General features: G+C 34.4%; 2 protein-coding genes across 4 annotated transcripts; one reads left to right on the top strand and one right to left on the bottom strand.

Annotated features, from left to right (window-relative positions):
* The first annotated feature begins 6,591 nt into the window (after positions 1-6,591).
* LOC114762373 (F-box/LRR-repeat MAX2 homolog A) lies at positions 6,592-9,086 on the top strand. Its single transcript, XM_028951844.1, has one exon. The coding sequence runs from the start codon at positions 6,715-6,717 to the stop codon at positions 8,857-8,859; it is 2,145 nt and encodes a 714-aa protein (XP_028807677.1). The 5' UTR covers positions 6,592-6,714; the 3' UTR covers positions 8,860-9,086.
* On the bottom strand, positions 9,075-22,588 carry LOC114762372 (probable serine/threonine-protein kinase SIS8). Of its 3 annotated transcripts, XM_028951842.1 has the most exons (18): positions 22,526-22,588; positions 22,324-22,361; positions 19,877-20,242; positions 18,201-18,404; positions 17,399-17,587; positions 16,984-17,243; positions 16,631-16,750; positions 16,300-16,389; positions 15,485-15,580; positions 14,576-14,662; positions 13,771-13,891; positions 12,858-13,140; positions 11,270-11,393; positions 11,165-11,184; positions 10,833-10,989; positions 10,054-10,342; positions 9,890-9,962; positions 9,075-9,355 (listed from the first exon to the last, which is right to left on the bottom strand). In XM_028951842.1, exons 3-18 carry the CDS (start codon positions 20,123-20,125, stop codon positions 9,264-9,266), a joined length of 2,454 nt encoding a protein of 817 aa, XP_028807675.1. In that variant the 5' UTR covers positions 20,126-20,242; positions 22,324-22,361; positions 22,526-22,588; the 3' UTR covers positions 9,075-9,263. The 3 variants fall into 3 exon arrangements, with proteins under 3 accessions (XP_028807675.1, XP_028807674.1, XP_028807676.1); XM_028951841.1 differs by lacking the exon at positions 22,526-22,588 and having other exon boundaries at positions 22,324-22,519; XM_028951843.1 differs by lacking the exon at positions 22,526-22,588 and having other exon boundaries at positions 16,300-16,341; positions 22,324-22,519.
* Positions 22,589-24,058: the final 1,470 nt, after the last annotated feature.

The raw sequence follows: 24,058 nt of genomic DNA, 5'->3' as shown, positions 1-24,058 counted from the left end.
CTCACTCCTCGTGCTCCCCACCCCCTCCCCCCAAAAAATATCATCAGGTCTAATTAATAGTATTTCTCAGACTTTTTTTTTTTTTACATCCACACATAAAAATTATTTCTATTAGAATCAATGCACGTGCATTATGTATTATTATATTACGTATTATTATAATGTGTAAAACGTAACGTTGGACACAAATAAAAGCCAGATGTAGCTACTTAGAAAATAATAATAATGATGGTGATGAAGGCGCAGCCGCAAACCTCCAAAAGAGTCATATCATCACGCACTGTTTTTTTAGGTTTGGAGTAACATGAAGAGATAAACAGCGTTGGAAAGAAAAATGCCTATAAAGTAGGTGCTAACGTGTTAAGGGGCGTTTGGATACTTCCTTAAATCATGATTTCAAAGAGAAAACCAAAACAAACATCTAAACATCGTATATTTTCTCAAAAGTTTGAATTAGAGTAACTAAACATTATAATTTTTTACAAAATCACTTTTGATTTCATAATCATAGTCTTGGATATAAAATCATGATTTTTTTTTTTTTTTTTGCTTTTGAAGGTATAAAATCATTGTTTGGGATATAAATACACACACATATTAATTACTACATTTGATCTTTAATATAAGAGCTAGGCAACTATTTTATAAATATTAAAAAAATTGGTTAAATTATTTATTTATAATAAATATGTGTTGTATTCTCTAAAATACTTGTTAATAATATACGTTGGGATTACTATTTAATATAATATTTAACATGTGTAAATTAACATTAGGACTAATTTAGGAAAAAAATTCAAACAAAAATATAAATTAAAATCTATCTTTTATTTAATTATCAAATTAACTTATATCATTGTTAGTAAGTTGTACATGGAAAAAAAATTCTGATAACAATCATCCACACATTCTCATTTTATCAAAATTACTTTTTTTTTTTTAAAAAAATCTATTCATCCAAAAACTATTCTCTAAAAGTTATTCTTTAGATCCTGATTTGGTTTCATCTAAATATCCTCTGGCTATAAAGAGCATGCTGAGGAGAAGAAGAAGAGGAGGAGAGCCCAGTTGGCCTCTGGTGATAATAAAATGCTGCGCGTGTGACTAGGCTCCTTTTGACACAAAAGATTCTTAATTAATGACCTGTGTGTTAAGATTGAGAGAAGGAATATATCTGAGTTCCACATTATATTTTAACTTAAAATTTTAAGTTTCGACTTTATGACTTATATACACCTTTTTTCTAATTTGTTCCAATTCCATGTAAGATGAGATTTACTCGCTTTTTATGTTATATCAAATCAAATTTATGCAACAATATGACCCAACTTTAATATGACTGTCTGTGTAAATTAATACTCTTCTAGTTCTAAATATAAAACCATTATACCAATATGTATAAAAGTTTTATATTTAGAACTGAAGAGGTAATTTTAGTGAAAATACAAAAGAAAAGAAAAGTATGGATTATGAAGAAAGTGGGGGGTAAGAGTGAAGTGAGGGAGACGGGATTGGAGGGGAAGGAGAAGCGAGGAAGTGAGGGGATAAAAGTTTGGACTAAGGAGTTCTCACTTCTCACCCACCCAACGGAATCATGCCTCCCCCCTCCCTTTTCTTATTTGGATAAGATTTCAAGCTTTCTCGTCACCCCACTATTTGCTTTGTACGTGGCTTTTTGCGCCTGGGTGCCTATGTGTATATATGCTCAGTAATATAAAAATTAAATAATTAATTTATAAATATTAAAAAATTAGTTAAGTTAGTTATTTATAATAAATATATGCTATACTTTTTAAAATATTTTTGTTAATTGTGTTTAATAAAAAACTTCTTAACATGTATAATTATCATAAATATTATTTAAAAATAAAATAGATAAATATTAGAAATAGAGTGGATAGAGATTTTACGTTTATGAATAAATTAATTTTTTAATTGGCTTTTATATTAAATATTACATGTAGTATACAATTAATTTAGTATTATTAAATGGATTTAAATATGTAGGCAATGTAGCCCTCTGAATGTTGTCTACGCATGAATGAATGAAGGGATGTGATAGACTAATTTAATCAGATTTTGAATTTAAGTTTTGAAAAAGCGGTCATATTGAATTTTTTTGTTAAAAAATCAATTTTATTAATATAATGAAAAATCATTACAAATATTAATAATCGAAGCCAAAAAAAAACTAAAAAAATTATAACCTATCCCACAAAATCTCACAAAAAAAAACAAAAAACTATAAACTAAATGACAATCCCAAAAAAGGAAATAAAAAAAATCTAAGCATGCAAGCAAAACCCTTTCAACAAATTTGGAACACGTTTGAAATAGTTTATAAATAATTCGTAATTTATAAAATGCGAGAGGTCAGTATGTGATAAAAATTTTGTTTTGATTTACGTGAAATATTGTTATAAGTATTTCTAACGTCATACCAAACAAGACCTATGCTGAATGCATTAGATCTAATCAGCCTTCACCTCCATTATACACTCTCATCAGAGACATTCCAACTTCTTTAACTAGGCAAATTTATATCTAACATGTTTTACCGAAATAATAATAAAAATCTTGAGTCTCATTAATTATATTTTAAAATTTATGTATTTTTTAATTTTATCTCTATTTAATATATATTTAAAAAAATAAAAATTTACACAATGACATATAACGGATAAAATGTAATAGGAAAATAAAATTTATCTCTTAAAAGAATGTATGAATAGGGTGAGATGAGCGTTGAATATTAGAGTTTGACGTGAAGGCGTAGATGTACACATGGCGGACAGGTGCTATGCATGGACCTAACAATGAGGGCCATTGCCATTAGACGGATGTGGACTGGGAATAGGATGATGCGGAAGCGCAGGTACGTACTTAATTAATTAATGATAGGGGCGGGGGGGGGGGGGCAGCTAAGCGGGAAAGTCAAGAGATGGGAAAATTTAGACGGTGTAAGTTCCACGTGTACGGTTCCTGAAGTCCCCCGATCACTGGCCTCTGTCCACTAATCTTTCCCTCTATTCGCCGCGTGGCTCCCTTCCCTACCACCAACCCCACTCCATCCCCCATCCCATCTTCCTTCTCTCATTCTATTTACAAGACATAAAAAAATTAGTTTTTTTAGTTCCATTTTTATTTATTCTTTTTCTATTGCCTGCATATTATTTATCCTTGCATTTATTACTGTGAATATAATTATTTTCTTGACACTAAATAGCATTTCTTTTCGAACAACAATTTAGGGCTAAAATTCCTTTACTTTAGAAAATACCACAACCAAACCAGCGGAAGTTTATATAAAAACCCATTACAATAAGTGCCAAAAATGAGTATTCTTTTAGTCTGATTTATAAAATATTTTTAGCATATTTTACATAGACTAATAAAAATATTAAAGTATATCAACTCTCTATTAAAATATAATAATTTTTTAACCTTACTCCTATTTTATATATACATTTTTTTAAAAATAATTATTTATATTATAATAAATAAAAGATGAAATAGTATATTCACATTAAAAATTTAATGAAATACTACCTCCTGTTCTTAATATAAGACTTTGTTTGATTTTTATTTTAATCATAAATACAAAACTCAAATTCACTTTGTCTCTTATATTTATACTTTTTTTAAGATAGTCTTTTTAATAATGATAGTTTTAGCTAGTACATTTGATTAATAAAGATATTTTTGAAAAGATAACACCTATTTATTATAAATAAATAAATTAAATTATTTTTTAATCTATTTAAATTAATTAATTAACTCTTATATTTAAGATCAGAAATAGTATTCATAAACAGAATAAAAAAATCTTCTTTTTATCTTATAAATAAGATCGGGGAGTGTTTCACTGTTTCTCCCTCCCGCAATTTCCACAGCGGCGACCTACACTTTCCGACACATCCAAATATATATGTCAAAGTTTTCTTCCTTGAAGTCACAGAACAGAACTCCTGGTCAAAAAAAAAAAAAGTCACAGAACAGAACTGACTTTTACTCTCACTGTCACTTCAAATTTCATTTTCACTTTCCTTTCACCGCCTCAAATGCCTTCGGTCGCATGTGGCGTTGTTTATATTTTCAAATTCTTTGGGCCACCGGGGTCATTTCATTAATCATGCAACACATTTCTTATCCAAAACAAATGAAATACATTTTTATTTTTATTATTATTATTAGGAAAAATCTTAAAAAAGTGGCTGTTGAATTTTAAAATAACAAATCAGTATTGATTACTACATTTATAAAAAAATGACTACACTTGCAAAGCAAATAACAACATATTTTTATAGTAATTCCTGATTTGTCATTTTGAAATTTAACAGTCACTTTTTAAAGATTTTTCCTTATTATTATTCATTTTATTATTTAAATTGAGACGTTTCTGGACTGCTTTGCATGGGATCCTCCTGTCCACACTTAATTTTATTAATAAAACTATATGCGAAAATTATAAAATAGGATTTAAACATGCGCTTGTCCTTCTAATGTAAAACAAATTTGGAGCACATGGGATTTATGTTTAGAGCATCTGATGAGGATTATGACAAAATTAATCCAAATGGAGGAGGAGGGGATGTCACAATATCTTCGCTAAATCAAAACAAAGTGGTTTCCTGAACAGTTTACGACCGTTACATTTTTTTTTAAAAAAAATTTTTTCCCCGCAATTGTGAATGGTTCAAATTTAAATTTACTGGTTTAAATTTATTTATGTCTTTTAAAAATAGCAAAAATATTTATTTTTATAAGATGTTAAATCTAAATCATTGGATCAAAAACTCCTAGTGAGTCTCATGAAAAAACTCCTTTCCATGTTTTATAACAAGTGCTATTCTCATATTTTAAGACAAAATATTGATTTTACACTTAATTTCTCCTGCGAAAGTTCAAAATCAAACAAAATTGAACATGATAGAATTGTATTTGGCAAGGCTTTGGACTCAACTTACTTCTTGTCCAAAAATCACTTTAGCTCAATTTTTTTTTTTGTGTGCAGTTTTTGGCACTTGACTTTTTAACCTTTATTTATATATTTAAACCCCAAACAAATTTATATCAAATTAACCCTTTTTTAAATAAAAACCATATAGAAGGATAAATTATATTACACTATTTGATTTTTATCCTGACTTTAATTTGCAAAATTCAATTAACATAAGAGTCACTCTTGTCAAACGTTAATTTAAATAAGCCTGAGTTGATCAAAATCCATAATTAGCTAGGCTTGATTTTTGAAAATTTAAAATTGAATGGTTTGGTTCATGTTTGGGTTTTTTTGGTCGCTCAAACCTAAAACTAAAGCCTCGCTTAAAATGCTTCATAAATTCAAAAATAAAAAGAACCACTTACACTTTTCTTCCATAAAATGGAGATGCCTCCCATTTAATGCAAATAGAACAAAAGCGACTTTTTTGTAAGTGGAGGAAGGCTGGTCGGAAACCTTCACCTTTTTATGCGGATTAGTTTTTACTGTAAATGGACATCACAATATCCACATATATGAAAAAGGCAACCCAACATTTTTGCCCCCTTCGAAAATCCCCATAAAAATTCCAAATAAACTTATATCCAACGCCCTCGCATATTTAGCGAAAATATTACGTTCATACCCTCTAATTTGTCTACTCCTCTTATCTTAAATATAAAATCTTTATATTAGTGTGTATAAAGATATTATATTTAGGACCGGAAGAGTAATATTTTTTCTGACCTAGAAATATCTTTTGTCATTTCAGAATAATAAATTCTGAATATTTATACAATCATATGTTCAAAATTGACACAAGAAACCATTATACATAAAATATAATTTTTTTATATGATCAACATTTATCACGATGAAAAATAAGTGCAGCTATGACAATAAAAAAATAGGGAGGATTAAAGAAATATCAATGTCAACACATGAAATAAAATTGATGGAAAATCATATTATTTATAAATTTAAATATTATTTTTCTCATTTTATTTATAAGACAGCTTCAACATATTTTTTTGGGAATTAAAAAATACAAAATTTTATGTAAAAGAAAAATACATATTTAATTTAAAAATGACAAATAGATGATTTGATAGATTTTGACTTGTCAAAATAATTACAAGAGTAATTGAAACTATTACAAAAATAGTTAACATGACTTAATTATTTTTTTAAAATTCAACAGATATTTTTTATTATTTTTTCAAATTTTATTAATTTTATTCTTATTTAATACTCTTTTGATTCTATTTAGAAGATATTTTTAATATCACTGAAATAAAAAAAACTAATGTACTTTATAACTTTGTTGATAATTAATATATATTATTTTTTAAAAAATAATAAATAAAGAATAAAATTATATATTTATATAAAAAATCTAATAATATAGCTTATTAATAAAACCAAAAAAATAATCTTTTTACCTAGAGATTATGATAAAATTTTTCATAAAAATGTTTTGCCAATTTTTCCAAGAAAATACGTGGTAGAGATGAGCGCCAGGGGAGAATAGGGGCACGGCTACGAGTACCGAGCAGAACCGCAGAAGAGGCCATAGCCACCCCTCTCCCTTTCCCAGGTTAACACTATCACGTGGGTCTCCATACTTCTCCCACCCACCTTCACGCCCCTTCTCTTTTCATTTAATACCAATCCTATCCTCCTCCTTTTTACTTCTCTTGACTCTGTCTCTCTCTCTAAATATCTCGCCGGCGATGGCCGGGACTAACGCCACCTGCCTCTCTCACCTTCCCGATGAGATCCTCACCAACGTATTTGCTGCCGTATCCGACACTCGCACTCGCAACGCCCTCTCCCTCGTCTGCCGGAGCTTCCGCCGTCTCGAGAGGAGGACTCGCACCTCCCTCACGCTCCGCGGCAACGCGCGTGACCTTCATTTCATCCCTAACTGCTTCAGCTACGTCACCGACCTCGACCTCTCTCTCCTTTCTCCTTGGGGCCACGGTCTCTTCTCCATCTCCTCTTACTCCGATCCGGGTCTCCTCGCCCACCGCCTTCGCAACGCTTTCCCGGACGTCACTTCACTCACCGTCTACGTTCGCTCTGCCACCACGCTCCAGCTCTTGCTTCTTGTTCCCTGGCCAGAATTGCGCCACGTCAAGCTCGTCCGGTGGCATCAACGGCCGTCGTCGGCGCCCGGGTCCGATTTCGCCGTATTGTTCGAGAAATGCAAATCACTGTGGTCTCTGGACCTATCCAGCTTCTACCACTGGACAGAGGATCTCCCTCCGGTTCTGACGGCTAATCCGGTTACGGCCGCCTCGCTAAAGAGGCTGAATCTGCTGACGACGTCGTTTTCTGAGGGATACAAGTCTCATGATATCCAGTCCATCACTGCGGTTTGCTCGAACCTTGAGCACCTTCTGATAGCTTGTACCTTCGATCCAAGGTACCTTGGGTATGTTGGAGATGAAGCTCTGTTAGCAGTAGCTTCGAATTGCCCCAAGCTATCGCTTCTTCATCTTGTCGATACATCGTCGTTGGCTAACCGGAGGGGCAATCCTCTCGACGAAGGGTATACTGCGGAGGATGCTAGGATTAGCCGTACAGCACTAATTCAGCTGTTTTCCGGGCTTCCTTTGCTTGAAGAGCTGGTGCTAGATATTTGTAAGAATGTGAGAGACAGTAGCTTTGCCTTGGAAGTGCTGAATTCCAAATGCCCCAAGTTGAAGGTACTCAAGTTAGGCCAATTTCACGGGATTTGCTTGGCCATTGGGTCACAGCTCGATGGGATTGCCCTTTGTCAAGGACTTGAATCTTTGTCGATTAAGAATTGCGCAGACTTGACGGACATGGGTTTGATAGAGATTGCCAGAGGCTGCACAAGATTGGTCAAGTTTGAAGTACAGGGATGCCAGCATATAACGGAGAAAGGGCTCAGGACGATGGCTTGCCTACTCCGCAAGACTCTGATTGATGTTAAGATTTCTTGCTGCTTGAATCTTGATACCGCTGCATCTCTGAGAGCCATAGAGCCAATTCGTGATCGGATCGAGCGGCTTCACGTGGATTGTGTATGGAATGACTTGAAAGCAACTGATAACCTGGGGAAAACCATACTTGCTTTCGACCTCAATGGGTATGATGATCCGTGCTCTTCAACCGCTCAGGTTGCTGAAGAATTCGGGGATTACTTTGGGAGCAGTGATGATTTAGAAACAAGCAAAAGCAAGAGGCAGAGATGCGATTATTCGATGGAGGACAATTGGAGCAATGGTAACGGTTATTGGTGCAACAGCTGGGACAGGTTGAAATACCTTTCTCTTTGGATAGGAGTCGGGGAGCTGTTGACTCCACTGCCAATGGCAGGGCTGGAAGAGTGCCCCAGCCTTGAAGAGATTCGTATCAGGGTTGAAGGAGATTGCCGAGATCGGCCGAAACTGACCGAACGTGAATTTGGGCTGAGCATTCTCACATGTTATCCTCAGCTCACAAAGATGCAGTTAGATTGTGGGGAGACAAGAGGTTATGCTCTCACAGCACCTTCAGGGCAGGTGGATTTGAGCCTATGGGAGAGGTTCTTCCTCAATGGTATAGGCACTTTGACACTTGAGGAACTTGATTACTGGCCACCTCAAGATGAAGATGTCAACCAAAGGAGCCTGTCTCTTCCGGCTGCTGGCTTGCTCCGAGAATGTGACACTCTGAGGAAACTCTTCATTCACGGAACAACCCATGAGCATTTCATGAATTTCTTCCTCAAGATAAGCAACCTGAGGGATGTGCAGCTGAGGGAGGATTATTATCCAGCCCCAGAGAATGACATGAGCACAGAGATGAGAGTGGCTTCTTGCAGCCGCTTTGAAGATGCTTTGAATAGGCGTCCAATCTATGATTGATCCAAATTATGCTTGGAAGCAAGGATGAGGAACAAAAGATTCTAGTCAAGGTTGTGTGTGTAATGTGCAGTTCATCATAAGTACCATTCTCTTTACAATTCTATCAGTAACAATGCGAGGTTCTGGTCCAAATTTTGTCATGAATATAGCAATACATGCCAATACAAGAATTAGGTATGTTCGTTTAAGTGGACAGGAAATATGCAGGCAAAAGATACAAAATTCAACTTTGCTTTCATTGCTCAAAAAGGAGATATGTTTGCACAGGCGAATGATGAAAATTGTAACCATTATGTTTTCACAAGTATGGGAAAAAGAACAAAAATGACAACTACAAGAGAAGCCGGGGAGGAACAGATTTAACAACTCTGCCAAAAAAGTTTACTATGTACAAAAATGTTCCTTCATGTTTCGCTCAGCATAGAGTACTCGCAATTATGCAAACGAGAGAGGATCTCCTCACAACTTGGCCGTTCATTTGATTCTGCCCAACAATCTGCACCAACATCATCTTTCATTCAAATGACATGCAAGGGTAAAAACATTTGGATAAATTGAGCTTTCAATGTTTCATCGTTTGCCCTGGAGGATCATTATACTTGAATAAACAAAGTAAAAAAATAACAATATTATCTAGTTCGAACAAATCACAAGTCGTGAATAGTTCAATGTTATGAACAATGTGATGCACTGAAAATCATATTTAAATCACAATAATGAAAAACGCCAACTGTTTCTTTTTTATACATACTAGAGATATAGTTTTTTTTTTTAAAAAAAATTGAATTATCATACTACAAAAAATAGGCCTAAATCAGTTAGTTCAACAAAAAATTGGGCCCGCTTCGTATGTTTTTTTTTTTTTTTAACGGTGAACTACTTACAACCAGCTAACAGATCCGGGTGGTGATTGTAATTCTTCCAACTAACCGCTGGTAATAATTGAATAATATTCTCTACACATTTCAGATCATATGATTGGATTTTTCAACCCAAAAAAAAAATCACAAGTTATGTTTTCAGCACAGACCTGCAATAAGCTTGGCTAACGGGCCTTCAGGAATATCCAGCCTAGATCCCTCGTTAGCAACGGCATAAACCACCTACTTGGCGGAAAAATTTTAGGATTCAAGGAGTCAAATTTTTATAAACAAGAACGGAGATTAACATGAAAATGAGGTGAGTAAAACATACCCTTTCTGGTGGTATACCCTCCCAAGGCCTGCTCAAAGTACAGAGCTCCCACATCAACACTCCCAGGCTAAATATGTCACATTTTTCATTGAACGGTTCATTCCGAATAAGTTCAGGAGCCATCCATTCTGGAGTTCCGGCTGATGAAGCGTCTTTGATACTAGGCTCTGTCATGATCCTTGAAAGCCCAAAATCACAGATCTTCACCGTCCAGTGTTTATTCACAAGACAATTTGCACTTTTCAGGTCACGGTGAACTATCTTCATTCGGTGTATGCACATCAGCCCCCTACACCACCATGAGTGCTCATTTTATTATGGTCATCCAGCAATTTTGCATGCAGAATCATTTTCAGAGAAGAAATAATACAACCTATCATTGAAATTAAACCAATTTCACCGACAAAGACATGCTTTGACTGAAACGCATTCACTTAATGCGCAGTGACAGGGTTGTCCAATAATAACCAAGTAAATGCAGCTCAGAACTTAAAAGTTGCAAATCGCATTTATCTTCTACTGAATGGAAAATTCTGAAAACCAAACTTATTTGCACACAATATAATCATAGTGTGATCCCTCTTGGCATCCAAGCACTGATAGAAGTTAGGTCATCACTGTTATCTCCGTCATCCCAATGGCTATGGTTATGAAACAAAGATTTCTCAAGCGAAAATTGGGCAGTGTAATCTTTTTGATTTATGGGAGAACAAAGCGATTTATCAACGGGTCTAATAACTGCTAAGCATGAAGACGACTGGCAAGGATATGATTCACACCTGCATATATCTCGCAACATCTTCAGTCTTCTCCGCCAGCTAAGTTTCTTCTTTTGGCCGCTCAAATGGATCAAGTAATACAGTGATCCCATTTCCATGTACTCAGTAACCATTGACAAGCGTGGAGGCTTTGTGCACGCCCCAAGAAATAAAATTACTGCATAGAATATCATTGCCTGATCAAGAGCAGTTTAATTCAAATGAAACATGCAACATGGCCAAGAAATAAGAACTCAGTTTTTTTTGCATTATTAATTATAATATAGACGACAAGATGCAGGTTTATATAATGAAAGACCAAATCAATAGCTTAAGAGGATGAAAGTGAATACCATTTGGATGTCGGAGCCGGCTGGGAAAAAACATGAGAGCATGGACATCAGGAACTGTTGGATATGACAGAAAAGCTGACCGTAAGCATAACAAGAAGAAGATACCTGAGAATTGATATCTCATTGCAGAAATCTTCCATGTTTTCAGCAGTTAAATCTTGCTCCAGAAAAACCTTGATTGCAACGTCTGTGCCATTCCACACCCCACGGAAGACTTCTCCAAAAAACCCTGGAAAGGAGTTTTTGCTTCTCAATTTGTGTTTTAATCAGAAAAGCAATGGTCAACAAAGCCTTTAAAATCAATTTCACATATATTCCTTCCGTCCCTTATTATAAGATCCAATTTTTTGAATGGGTTTATTTCTTTTTAAAGATCCTATTTAAATTTGTCTGAGTATTTAATGCATTACTACTTATTTTACTCCTAATTTAATGCATTTGATACATTCTATTTCTTCATTTATCTCACTATTACTCTCTCACATTTATCCATTTATATATAGGGGTATATTTGGAAAAAAATTGCATTTGCTACATATTAATTACTTTAACTAATTTTAACTGTTTTCTTAAACCACAAAATTTAGTTAAAAAGATTTTATAATAAGGGACAGAAGTAGTAGTCATTCTTTCCTTCTCAGTTTGTTTCTAATTCGGGGGAGTTTTTGCTTTTCTAAGTAACGTCAGCCATCACCCCCACCCCAAAATCTTATGCTTCAAAATTATGACAACATTTTGACCATATGTTATAACCAGCATTCAACAGATGATAGATCAAGCAATGTAAACTTGTCCATTTCACCTCAAGCCTAAAGCTTCCAGCCACAGTCAACAAACGAATGGTTCATATTTACACAACAAATCAGAAAGAGGAAATGGTTCATACAGGGAGAGTGATCAAATGAATAAAAACAATATTACCAGGTACAAGAACCAGAAGAATACAAGAGCCGAACCCTTTGTTTTTTTGGGTGATAGGGTGAACCCTTTTCGTTTGCAGAAAGCTGACCAGATTTCAGTAAAACAACAAAATGACATCAAACCGGAGGTTTACTTGTCATTTGAGTTACTGAATGGGGAGAAAGTGAAAAAAGAAAAAGATTTCAATCTCTAGAAAATCCAGTGAATAAAGCCACCATGCAAAGAGAACAGGCCACGAGATATAGGCCCAATGGCTTAATGCCATGGACCTTGCTTTGCTCTGTTTGTTTTGTTTTGAGATTTCTCTCTTGCCTTTCTCATTCAAAGAAAGACAAAAAAAAAAAAAGGCAACAACTGAACGGAAACCAGTAATAGAAATTGTATCCTCACCCCTAAAGACCAAGACATCCACAACTTTTATTCAGTCATATACATGCGCAAGAGGGAAAGGAGAGGGAGAGTGAGTGCATGTTTGAGAGTTTGAATGCAAAAATATATAGATATGGAGTTGGAAAACTGTATTCAGTAGTTAAAAATATCAGACAAACCCATCCAAGAACCACTGAAAACAATAGGGAGCGACAGATTTGGATAAGATCAATCTGTTACAACTCAATCCAAATCAGAAATGCAGAAATCCAGTCCCATTCACAATCACAAATCTTGACCTTAACCCAACTTACAACCCCACCATATAAATCATAATGAACTGCACAGTGCAAATCATAGATAACGAAATGCTGATAATTGTACCAAGTAACGCAATACTTACCAATCCCGACACGTGTTCCAACGGTTATTTCTGAAAAGTCAATATTCCATTCTTCATATGGCAAGAGGGGTTTATTATTAAACATTGACGATTCAAGGACTTTATTCCATGTTGATTGCAATTCGTTCACTCCATATCTCGATAGCCCACTTCTGTCAGATGTCTGGCCCCTGTAGCCATGCGGTGAAGAGGGTAATGACATTGCTTTCTGGGAATTTACATGATCAGGTGGAAGAGAATTCAAAGTAGATCTCTCACGACCATCTCGATGGAAATTTGACATCTGTTAAACCGCATAGAATCAGATCAACTTGGAAGATATTTATGCTGAACTAAATAATCAAGTGTGATACTATAATCATTAAAAAAATCTTTCTTTTTTTTTTCATAAAAAGATACTGTAATCATTAAAAAATCTTCAATGATCAAATACAATAAATGCAGATAGCAACTATCAGATTCTCTTCTTGGTTTATCATTCATTCAACTCCAATATTGATCCGCTTTTGGGACACAACGATCCATTACATTTGACTTTTTTCCCTCATCATATACAAGGATTTTACTTCAGGATACGGTTAAACAAATATATTACCAGCAACAGAACTAGTAAATATATGACAGTCAAAAGTGCAGAAGGTAGCCAAGTATGCGGAAACCCATAATTCCTCTAAAGAAGTTTGCAAGACAACAAACTAATTTATTTAAAAGGAAAAAAGAAAAGAAAAAGAATAACTAGAACAGTGGACAAAAGCATCAGTTAACAAATGAAGGCCATGGTCATCCATGATATCAGAGCAAAAATATAATAAGATGGGATCACACAAGATACAATTTTGATCAGACACTTAAAGATAAAAATATAGGTTAAATAGAACAGTCCACTATTGTTCATGCAATAACGCCGACATACATTTTTCTGAAGGTCTTCAATGCTATTTGTATCATTTGCAGAATGGGAGAATGAGCTATTATCCCCTCGCTCTCTCAAAAGACGATTCTGCTTCAGTGTTTCATTCATCGCACGAACAGCCCTGGATGTATTAGAGCAACTTTCATACCAGCAAACAGATGATAATACATAAAATAGTCAAATAACCACCAAAAGATCAAGCACTTGGCGAAAGAAAAGATAACAATATTCACCCTTCCTTTTAGTTATTTAGGAACCAATTGAAATAGTCAATCACCTACTCACATCACTCCACTAAATTAATTCATTAACAAGTAGAGTCAGAATACAATTTCATGGCATCATACCGAAGAGGGCAATACCTCAATTACATGGCAGCTATAATTTGTGGTGAACATATTCACGTAAAAGCAGTTAAGGGAAGATTGATGTCATTTTCCCATATATCAAACAAAATACAGTTAGCCATCGTTCAGGGAAATAATGAAAACGGATAATAGTAACCTGAACCATTGACAGATTCTGTGGCAAACCCCAAGACAAATGTCAACTTAGAAAAATAAAGAAATATGTGAGAGGGGAAGAGGACAGAAAAACTGGACATTATAAGTCTTAACATAGAAAATAACAACAAATTAAAGTTTTTCATACATAAAAGGTAAAAAACTTGACATGCTACATTCTTAGACAACATCCAGTGAAACTATCATCGGTCATATACAAGGAACCAATATGAGCGGGTGTGTATCCAGAAATCACAATGAAGCGAGGACAATATACAAAGCATAATGGAAAAATGATCAACCTTACGATATCATCACCAATCTCAGGTGTAATGCTGATGCTTCTTCTTCTAATCCTTCGAGCTTCTGATGAAGATGCACCATCTGACCTATAGTACAAGGATAATTCAACTTTTAATTCATGCATATATATCTTAGTAGAAAACTGTAAAGAACATATGCCTCCAAAGTAAAGACAAGCAAACAGGAGAGATGATAGTTAGTAAAGAATAACAGTTCCATAGTCCTTTGTCCAAACCACCAGGAGTGGTGATAATTAGGGTTATGTTCCCTTTTTTTATTTCACTTGTCATCCTGTTGGAAGCTCTCGGGAGGAAAGCCCACCCAGCCAAATTCATTACTTTCATTGAACCTACAACTGACATCAACATGCAAATCTTGAATATTAATACTACAACCTTGTACAAAGCTCTAGGATAAGGTTTCACAGAATTATGCGATATTTCATGACAATACGAGTTTATGACAATGACAGAAGTGTTTAATGAGATTGAACACAGATAAGCAAGTGTAAGGTGCTTTTTTGGAGGATTATATATAAATGTAGTCTTGCAACAGGTAAATTAATATAACTATTTCAGCAAATAGGAAAAGAAAGGAATCAAATATTTTTCTTGACAAAGTTTCAAGTACTAAATATTCTGCCATTTATTTTATAATTTACAAACCACACATGCCATAAGTAAACTAAAGTTCAATAAATGTTTAATAAATCAAACCAAAAATTTCAGTGACAAGGCAACCAAACATTGGGTAGAAAAGAAATTAAAATTTTTGAGAGACAACAATTCTCAAATATTTAGTTAAAAACAAAGCAGTCAGCCACCACAGGAGACTCTAGAAAACATATATGACCATATAAATTTATGTCAGAATATAAGCAAATGTTTGGGGACCGAAAAGGCAGGAACCTTGATGCAGCCTCATCATCCGCAAAGTCTCTGAATGCTTTCCTATCACCACTAAGCATGGACCGACCACGTGCCTTAAATGATGGATGCTCTGGACTGTAAAACATTATTTAAAACAAATAGAAGAATTAAAATAAATTATTAGCAGACCAAATAATATTAATATTCAAAATTTAGGAAACCTTGCTTCTAAATCCAAAACATGATACAATATAATCCAACCAATGTGAAAGGCTGCAGTGACATATTCTAGCATGATAGCATCAAGTTGGCTCACAGCATGCATCTGATGTCGAGATGAGGAGTGAAGGAAGAAGAGGGTAGGTAGAAAAGAGCTTAGGGAAACAGATGAAAAGACAGAAGTAAGAGACTGAATAATCCACCGGATATTTCAGATTCAACAATGTATATGTCAGGCCCTTGTGACTTATCTATATACCATGTAGGCCTAGGACTGACTCTAACTGACACTAACTAACTAAACTGACTCATTTCTTTATTTATTTACATAACAGCATCACTTACAGCCAATAGAAAAACTCCCACCTTCACTGGTGGCGGAATGCATACTGAGAATTACGTCCCTAGATGTACAAATCACATGCATGCACACCCCTGTAAGATTTACACTCACGCCATGAATATTTATAAGAAGTGATTTTTATTAATCCGCCTAAAGGTTATTTGATATGCTTGGGATTTATAACTATAGAAATTATTTACGGCTACTATTTGATGATATAAGACTCATTCCAGAACCAAGAAGAAATTCATAGAGCCAAAATAATACAAAATCCGAAGAAATTACGACTAACCTGGAACTAGCTGTCCTCTGTTCAGCAATGACCTTTCTCCGACTACGCCGACCAAATGCAATTGCAATATTGGGTTCACTATGAGACAAACTGAGGGAATTGACAAAAGAAATTCAACAAGGAACAGTTGGCAGTTTATAATTTTAGAGGCAAAAATGTTTCACCAACTGTATAACAAATTGAACCTGATGAAAGAACAATTTAAAGGTGAAATTTAAAAAGGAAAAGGAGGGAAAAGAAGAGACAAACAAAAGGTACTACTTCAAGTGAAAAGGAGATGATGAAAAACGGCTTAACATAAAGTTCTGGGTGTGGCAATGTAAATCACTACCTCAATTTCCTATCTAGACTGGTATTTGACCTTAACATCAAATTTCGCAAAGAAAGGCCAGATACATTTGAAGGAGTGTCAAATCTCCTCTGGAATGGAAAGTTCTCCTCCTTTTCAGCGCTGTAATAGAAGATCAAGAAGATCAATGCCAGCCCACTGCATAACTCTAAGAATTAGCATGAAGTGATTAACATAGATGCCAGAATATCACAATCTAATAGTTCTTGAAGAGTTGGGCATTCAATTTAGAATCAATGGTCAGTGTGAGACTAACTTGTCATAATTAAGCCAACGCATAACCAGAGATTGAAATAAAAAGTATGAAAGCAAAAAATTAAGTGCAGCCTTTACACCTGTCAGGATCCACTTTCTCTGAAACCCCATATAAAGGACTGTTTGGTTCTAGAGGTGAATCACAGGAATCATTTTCTGCAGAATCACTCTCTCCTGCTGCAGAAATATGTGTCATGAAAATTGCCTTGTTGGACCGAGGTAATAATTGACCAGGGCATCGCATGAGATCAACCAGCAGTTCCACAGAATTTAATACAACAGTCACTGACATATGCTTGTACGAGTCCACACATTCAACAACCCCATCATTCGGCAAACCCTGTCAATATAAAACAAGTTGAATCTTGCAAAAAGTATACAACATGATAAAAATGGGATATTCATTTTGAACTCCCAAAACGCTTTGTAACCTCTTATTAGTGAGTTTACATATGATAGTGAGTATTGAGCACACCAGCAGAAATTAGTTCTTACCACCCTGAGCTTACTTTCAAGACCAACAGTATCTGCTAACACTTTAAATAAGATTGCTCGAGAACGGCATGAACCATTCTTTATTTGTCCAAGTAATTGGGCACCTCGATTCTCAAACATGTGGGAGGTTTCCTCTACTGCAGCTTTTGCTGGACTTTCCACATTTGATCGCTTGTAAAAATCAGAAACCTGTACAGACATAGCAGTCAACATAAACATGAAAAACCCAGTATTATGACTAGAAAATTCAATAAATGATGAATATAGGCAATGAGATGAAAATATCACACATGATAGATGCTAAATCCTGTAATGTCCACGAACATTTTAGTGGTAATGATGAAATGATTGTGTTGGGGAAAAAATTGCAGCTCATTGAAGTCAGACAGCAGAAACTGAGTAATGCGGATGGCTAAAATAAGCAAGCTCAAGAAAACACTAGGCATCATATTTAGAACGGAACTAAGGTGTAGGTTTTAGGTGTTCACTATCAGGTTCCCCAATAAAGAGATGGCACGTGTGTTTTTCTTTTAAAGCTAAAAATCACGTCGATGGATTTTCCAAAGAAGTTTCTCCATATGCTAAATTTTTATAAGAGAACATGATAGTAAACAACTTTGCTTAAGTCTTGCCCGTACATTTATCACGTTATTTGAGACAAGATTGGATGAACTTGTAATATACAAGTTTTAAGAAAGGAAAAAAGCCTTGTGCAAAATGGCGGTAGGGCAACAGCCATATATTAAGCCATCCTTAGGCTGAGAACACAAACTACACAATAAGATACAATAATGATACATACTAGTCCAGCTATCTTCTTTATCATCACAGGTGGATTTGAGCTCAATCCTTTCACAAGGGCCACGATCAACTGCTTCAACATGGATAATTTTTTATCTTTCTCCGCATCCACCAAAATGACATCAGCCTTTAGACCCTCTCCGCCCAGAGCATGAATATCATCCATTGTAGGAATATTATCAAAAATTTCCTTGAGCCTTTTATCCTGCACGTTATCAGACTAAACTATTATTACATGACGGAAAAGATAAAGTGAACATCATTTTGCTTACACACCAAATACAAGGATACAGCCAGAAAACTCAATGATAAATGTGCAGTTAAGTTATTGAACAGCATCTCAAAACCAATATTGAGTAACGCTGCAAGCAGTGCTAGGTAACTGAAAGAACTTAAACTAAATATACTAAACAGAAAAGGTTGAAATATGATAACCTTCTCACTTTCGAACAAACAAGTTACTGAATATTACTTCGCATTAAATCTTGTATATAAAATACAACTGTATCTTAACCAATTTGAATTCCCAGTCCGATATAGTTTTCCTCTCTTAAGCAGTTAACGACGCCTGTCACAAGCAAACTACTAAAAAAAAAAAAAGAATCAAACACAGGCAAGCCATTGCCTATGAAGCCTATCAAAGTATAACGATGTTTAAGTGAGACACCAAAACTTTAGCTCTTTCATGCAGAGTCACCACTCTAGTTGCGTCTCAGAGATAAATAGTTTTGCTTTTTTTCTTTTCCCAGTGAAAGAGACAGTAGGATTTTACGGCAACAGAAGACAAGACCATCAAAAAGATTATATCCAAGACAAAGAACCATTGGTTTCTCCTTTGACCATTACCCATGACATGATAAACCCGCAACATTCACTTATTGAAGATAGTGAAGGAACCAAAGCATTTTATGCTAAGGCTTCTAACACTTCAACTTTGTTTCCCATTTGAATTCACCAGCATTCATATTCGTTGAAGCCCACACCTCACCTTCACCATTTAGTCACTACACTTGATAGCAGATAGCATCTGCCACAAAATCCACTAGAACTGTATATTATTTCATGAAAGCATTAAAACAATTTACATTTACTGACTTTTCAAGATCAAAAAACCTTCTCTATATAGACATCACGTAAGCAGAAGACTTACTATAAAGACGGATCTTGAATTCCATTTTTGACAAAGATATACTAAAGGAGGACAAGCAGAAGAATGGATATTGGGATACACGAAGGAGAAAGTCAGATACAAACAAATGCAAATCATCCCCGGATGAACATGATCCATGTGAACAATATTAAAAAAGCAAGTACACTGCAAACATCTGTATTTAGAATTTTAAAACATGAACAGTCAAGATGCTTTATGCAAAAAATTTATTAGATTAAGATTGAAAACTGTAAAGAAAGCAAAAATAAAAATAAAAACTAACAATAGGAGTTCTCTGGATAGTACTTTTTAAACAAATTTCATCAAACCCAGGATGCAGATTGTGAAACAAAAGAAAAGACTATCAAGTGCAAAACACCATCACGATATTATTATATATTTCCCGCATGTATTACTCCCAGCAACATCATATGCCAAAATGGGAAAAAAAGTATCATCAGAGAAAATAGTGGCAAAAAGCAACCAAATATCTACACCAAGAAGAAAAGGCACAGATAGATCCTCACAGGAACGACTGAATAAAAGCCATTTGGTATTGGTTCTAAAAGCATGCCAGTGCGCCAGAGAATTTGTGATGCCTTATGAGGTGACAAAACACCTTGGTCAAAATGTCTAGGTGATTCTTTATGATTTAAGGTCTCTTCTTGAGAACCCAGGGAAACGGATCCAAATTTTTCAACAAAGTCTGATGGCCACCATGAAGAGTTTGATGGCCCTTGTTCTGCGGGCCCTGCATCATTTCGTCTCTCATCCATGTCCTTCTATATTTGGAATGAAAAATCATTTGGCCACAAGTCTTAACCCATGAGAGACATCAAGAAGCTAAAAGTAATTTGGTAGCTTCAACCACTTGAAGCTGGAGCCCATGTGAACTGCATGAACCAAAGTACCAGACAACAAGATATATGACGTCAATATGAAAAATGATATCAGAATTTAAAAGGAAAGGAAATCTTAAAATATTAGATTCCACATCGAAGCGAAGCATTCACATTGAGAGCAAATAAGATTGCCACTAAAAATAAAACATGAAAAGTTATTCAATGCCCTAGTTCCACCCATGTTTCAAAATGCTCCCAAAAAAAACAACAAAAAACAAAAGAAAAGAAACAGAAACAGAAACTTGTATTCTATCTTAAACCTTCAAAAGAGTAGAGAGTTGAGCATTTTCAACTCAAAGCACATTCCCCCCAACAACACACCGAGAAGTCAGAAATTAAGTTCCTTACATCAAGGATGCAGCTACTGACCCAACTCTCTCACGAAGAATATCAAAAATTAAGTTCCTTCAAAGCAAGGGGTGTGAAGAAAGTTATACTGCAAAATATTCACATAATCAGACCATTCTTGTTAATAACAAAGGTTTCACATCTTTGTATATATATCACACTTCCATGCATGTGTTATTTACAATTAATATAATTCCTAAATGGCTTCACATCCCTAATAATTTCCCTTTATTTTTTTCTTGAGACAAAAAATCTTTAACATATTATCTGACTTTTTCTTTATTTAGAAAACAACCTTTCAGAGTGCCAGAGGAAATGGTAGTTCAATCATGTCATGCATGACCAACAAAATTTGTGTATGAAAAAGATTTAAGGTAAAATAGTAAGGTAAGCTCTGCCAGATCAAGGAAAAATGTTTACCTTAGATCCAACACACAAGTACATAGAATGCTATGCTATTAAGGCAAGCACTACTGTAACAGTTCTAAAATTACAATTACTGAATTAATCACAAGGTTCTCAATAGTTCCTGATTTGAAATATATTCTTGCCTTATGACCAATCATTTTCCCTCTTTTTTTCCCCCATTTTTTGGCTTCCTTTCATAGTTTGTTTGCTTAAAACGCAATATAATAAAGTAACATTCACAACAATCTAATAACACCAATTCCTTTTATAGTTAGAAGCATTTATAAAATTATTTCCTATTCTATCTTCTTTCAGATATCTTCAACAATGACAACAAGCTTTATCCCACTAGATGGGGTCGGCTAAATGAATCGCACGATACTAATGTGCTCTATCAACAATCAAGTTCTTAGGTATGTTGTTGACCAAGAAGTCTCGTTCTCTTTCAGGTATCTTTATCTTTATTAAAATTAAAAATAACCCACATCCTTATTTCCAGCTAAACAAGCTATCCTGTCTCAAGTCTTCTTCTTGTTTCTTTGTCGAGGTTTCCTTCACATGTTCTGCTCTTTCTTCCCTTCCTTCACCCAGTTTAGGCTCAAAATAACAGGGAATGTCAATGATTTCCATTTCTTTCATTTATCAATCTATTTCGTTATTTTCTTTGATGCTGAATTCTTCTAATAAGGATCATCACCTTTCCTCCCTCTCCTTGTTATTACACGAAGGAAGCTATGATTGAAATGGGAAAGGATTACAAAACCGTCCGTTGAGCGGGGACAAACCTAATTACTTCAGACCTTCAGTAACAATATTACAACACAGAAACTGCCAATTGTCGAATCCCAAATTGGTATTAAAGCCCGTAGCATAGAAAATTTCAAAGCCACCATTAAAGAACGCGGTAAGTTTCAACTGTATGCAGTAAAAGCACTTAATTTTGACGTTCAGACTCTGCAAGGATTCAGTTTTTAAAATTGAAAGTGACAAAAGAAACAGATTACAAGTTCAACAACATTGGAATCAAATTCTAGCTGATGAGACGTGCTCACACCGAAGAAAGCCAATTTATATCAAAACTGAACTCCAGTGAGGCCAAATCGCCCCACAAGTCCAGAGACAAAATATGTATACTTCAGAAAACTGCTAATTCCCCAATGCTAAGAAAGCCACCGGAAAACTAGCATTAAGAATCCCAAGTTATCAGAAAGACGAAGGAGACATGACTGAATTCAAATTGTCAACACAAAATGACAAAAAAACCCCGGAAAAAAAATCATCAAGAACGGGCACGAAAGAAAAGATGAGTGATATACCACCGGAAGATCCAAGCATTTGAGCATAAATCGCGTATCTGGTGCAAAAAGCATTAGAATCTCAGTTCATCGACATGAGGGGCATCATCATTCATTCATTCATTGCCCAGTTATTATAGAACAGAACCAGTCAAGTTAGCGACAGGAATAGAGATGGAAAGAGAGAAACAAAGTGTGATGGAAACGAGGGAATGGAACTTACGAAAGAGAGGTGCCGGATTTGATTTTATTGGGGGTATTTTTGATTGATCGAGGAAGAAAGCGATGGGCTATATTTCAGACTTGATGTGGAGTGAGGAAGAGAAGAGGCAAGAGAGAGAGAGGGGTGGTGAGTCACGTGCAGTGCAGGCCACCTCTCTCCCATTGCCATATGTGTGTGTGTATACATGTATGTATCCTCTCACAGTTTCACACCCCTTTCCCCGCGTGAAACAAGAAAATACCCTTTCTCACATTTATTGTATCCCCTGTAAATCCAAAATTATAAATGTTGAAATAAATTGTAATTAATTTGCTTAACAATTTATATTTATTACATTCATCCTTAGAAGGCCTTCTTTTCAATTAAGCTGGTCTACGTGCATTGTTCTGAATCACAATAATGACTTACATTGTTTATATTTAGTAAAATTGATGGGAATATTATTTTTTCATACAATAAATTCTCCTTCAATTGTTGACTCTAGAATCTCATTCTATTTGCATCCTTTTTAAAATTTATTTTACTAATATTATTTATAAATTACTTTTAACATTTTTTATCAAAATACAAAACATTAAACTTTATCAATATTATCTTAAAATTTAACCATTTTTTCAACTTGATACATGTTTAATATCTATGCTTTCAAAAAAAATAATCTACACAATTAAAAACCAAAAATAATATAATACATTCAAGTTAAAAGTTTAATAAAGCGGACTAAAAAAAATCTTCTTTCTCTATCTCATTGTTTTGCCTGAAATGATTCATCATATTTTTTTAATTTTTGCTATCTATTCATCATGATTTTAACAAATTGAGGGATTTTTTTACCACCATGTCGAGGGGTTAAATAATTTAACATGTTTATCAGCTGCTAATAAATTAAATTTTGGGGTGAAATGAAATCTTTTTTAGGTCTCTGAGGTAATTGAATTTTAACACAAATAAATATCACTATAAAAAGAACTCTCAATATTCATCATCAATTTTAAAATTAGATTTGAGTCTTGTATGTTGGGTGAATTTATTGGCTTTTGTTTTACGAAGAAATAATTTATACTACCATTATTGACTACTTATTATATTTTAACATGATAACATTTATGTATTTATTTCTGTTTTTTTGGGGACAAAATATAACAGTAGTTTGAAGCCGTATATTCTTGTAAAACATTATCCAGTCGGTTTACATTAATTAATTGATTTTTAATAGTTAGTGTCTCAGACATAAACATGTGTTTTAATTCTTGCACTGAATGAACTATATATTTGTTTTAATTTTTTGAAATAAATTAACAAATATAAAAGGAAGTTACAAACATTAAAAAATACATTTAAAAACCAGATCAAATTGTGCGTTTATTTATTATTATTATTGCTAACTGCATGTGCGCCGCGTAGAATAACACCCACTGTAGATTTTATATGTATTACTATATTGATCCGAGTTAATCACAGTAATTTATCTTTTCTGCAGCATATAATATAAAAAATACAAATATCATTTTTTATATAAATTAAAGGAAACGT

Source organism: Neltuma alba, unplaced genomic scaffold (assembly GCF_004799145.2).
Source record: "Neltuma alba isolate B1F8T4 unplaced genomic scaffold, ASM479914v2 tig00011214_pilon, whole genome shotgun sequence".
NCBI lineage: Eukaryota > Viridiplantae > Streptophyta > Magnoliopsida > Fabales > Fabaceae > Neltuma > Neltuma alba.
Note: the sequence above shows the minus strand (reverse complement) of the source record. Positions and strands in the feature narration are given on the sequence as shown.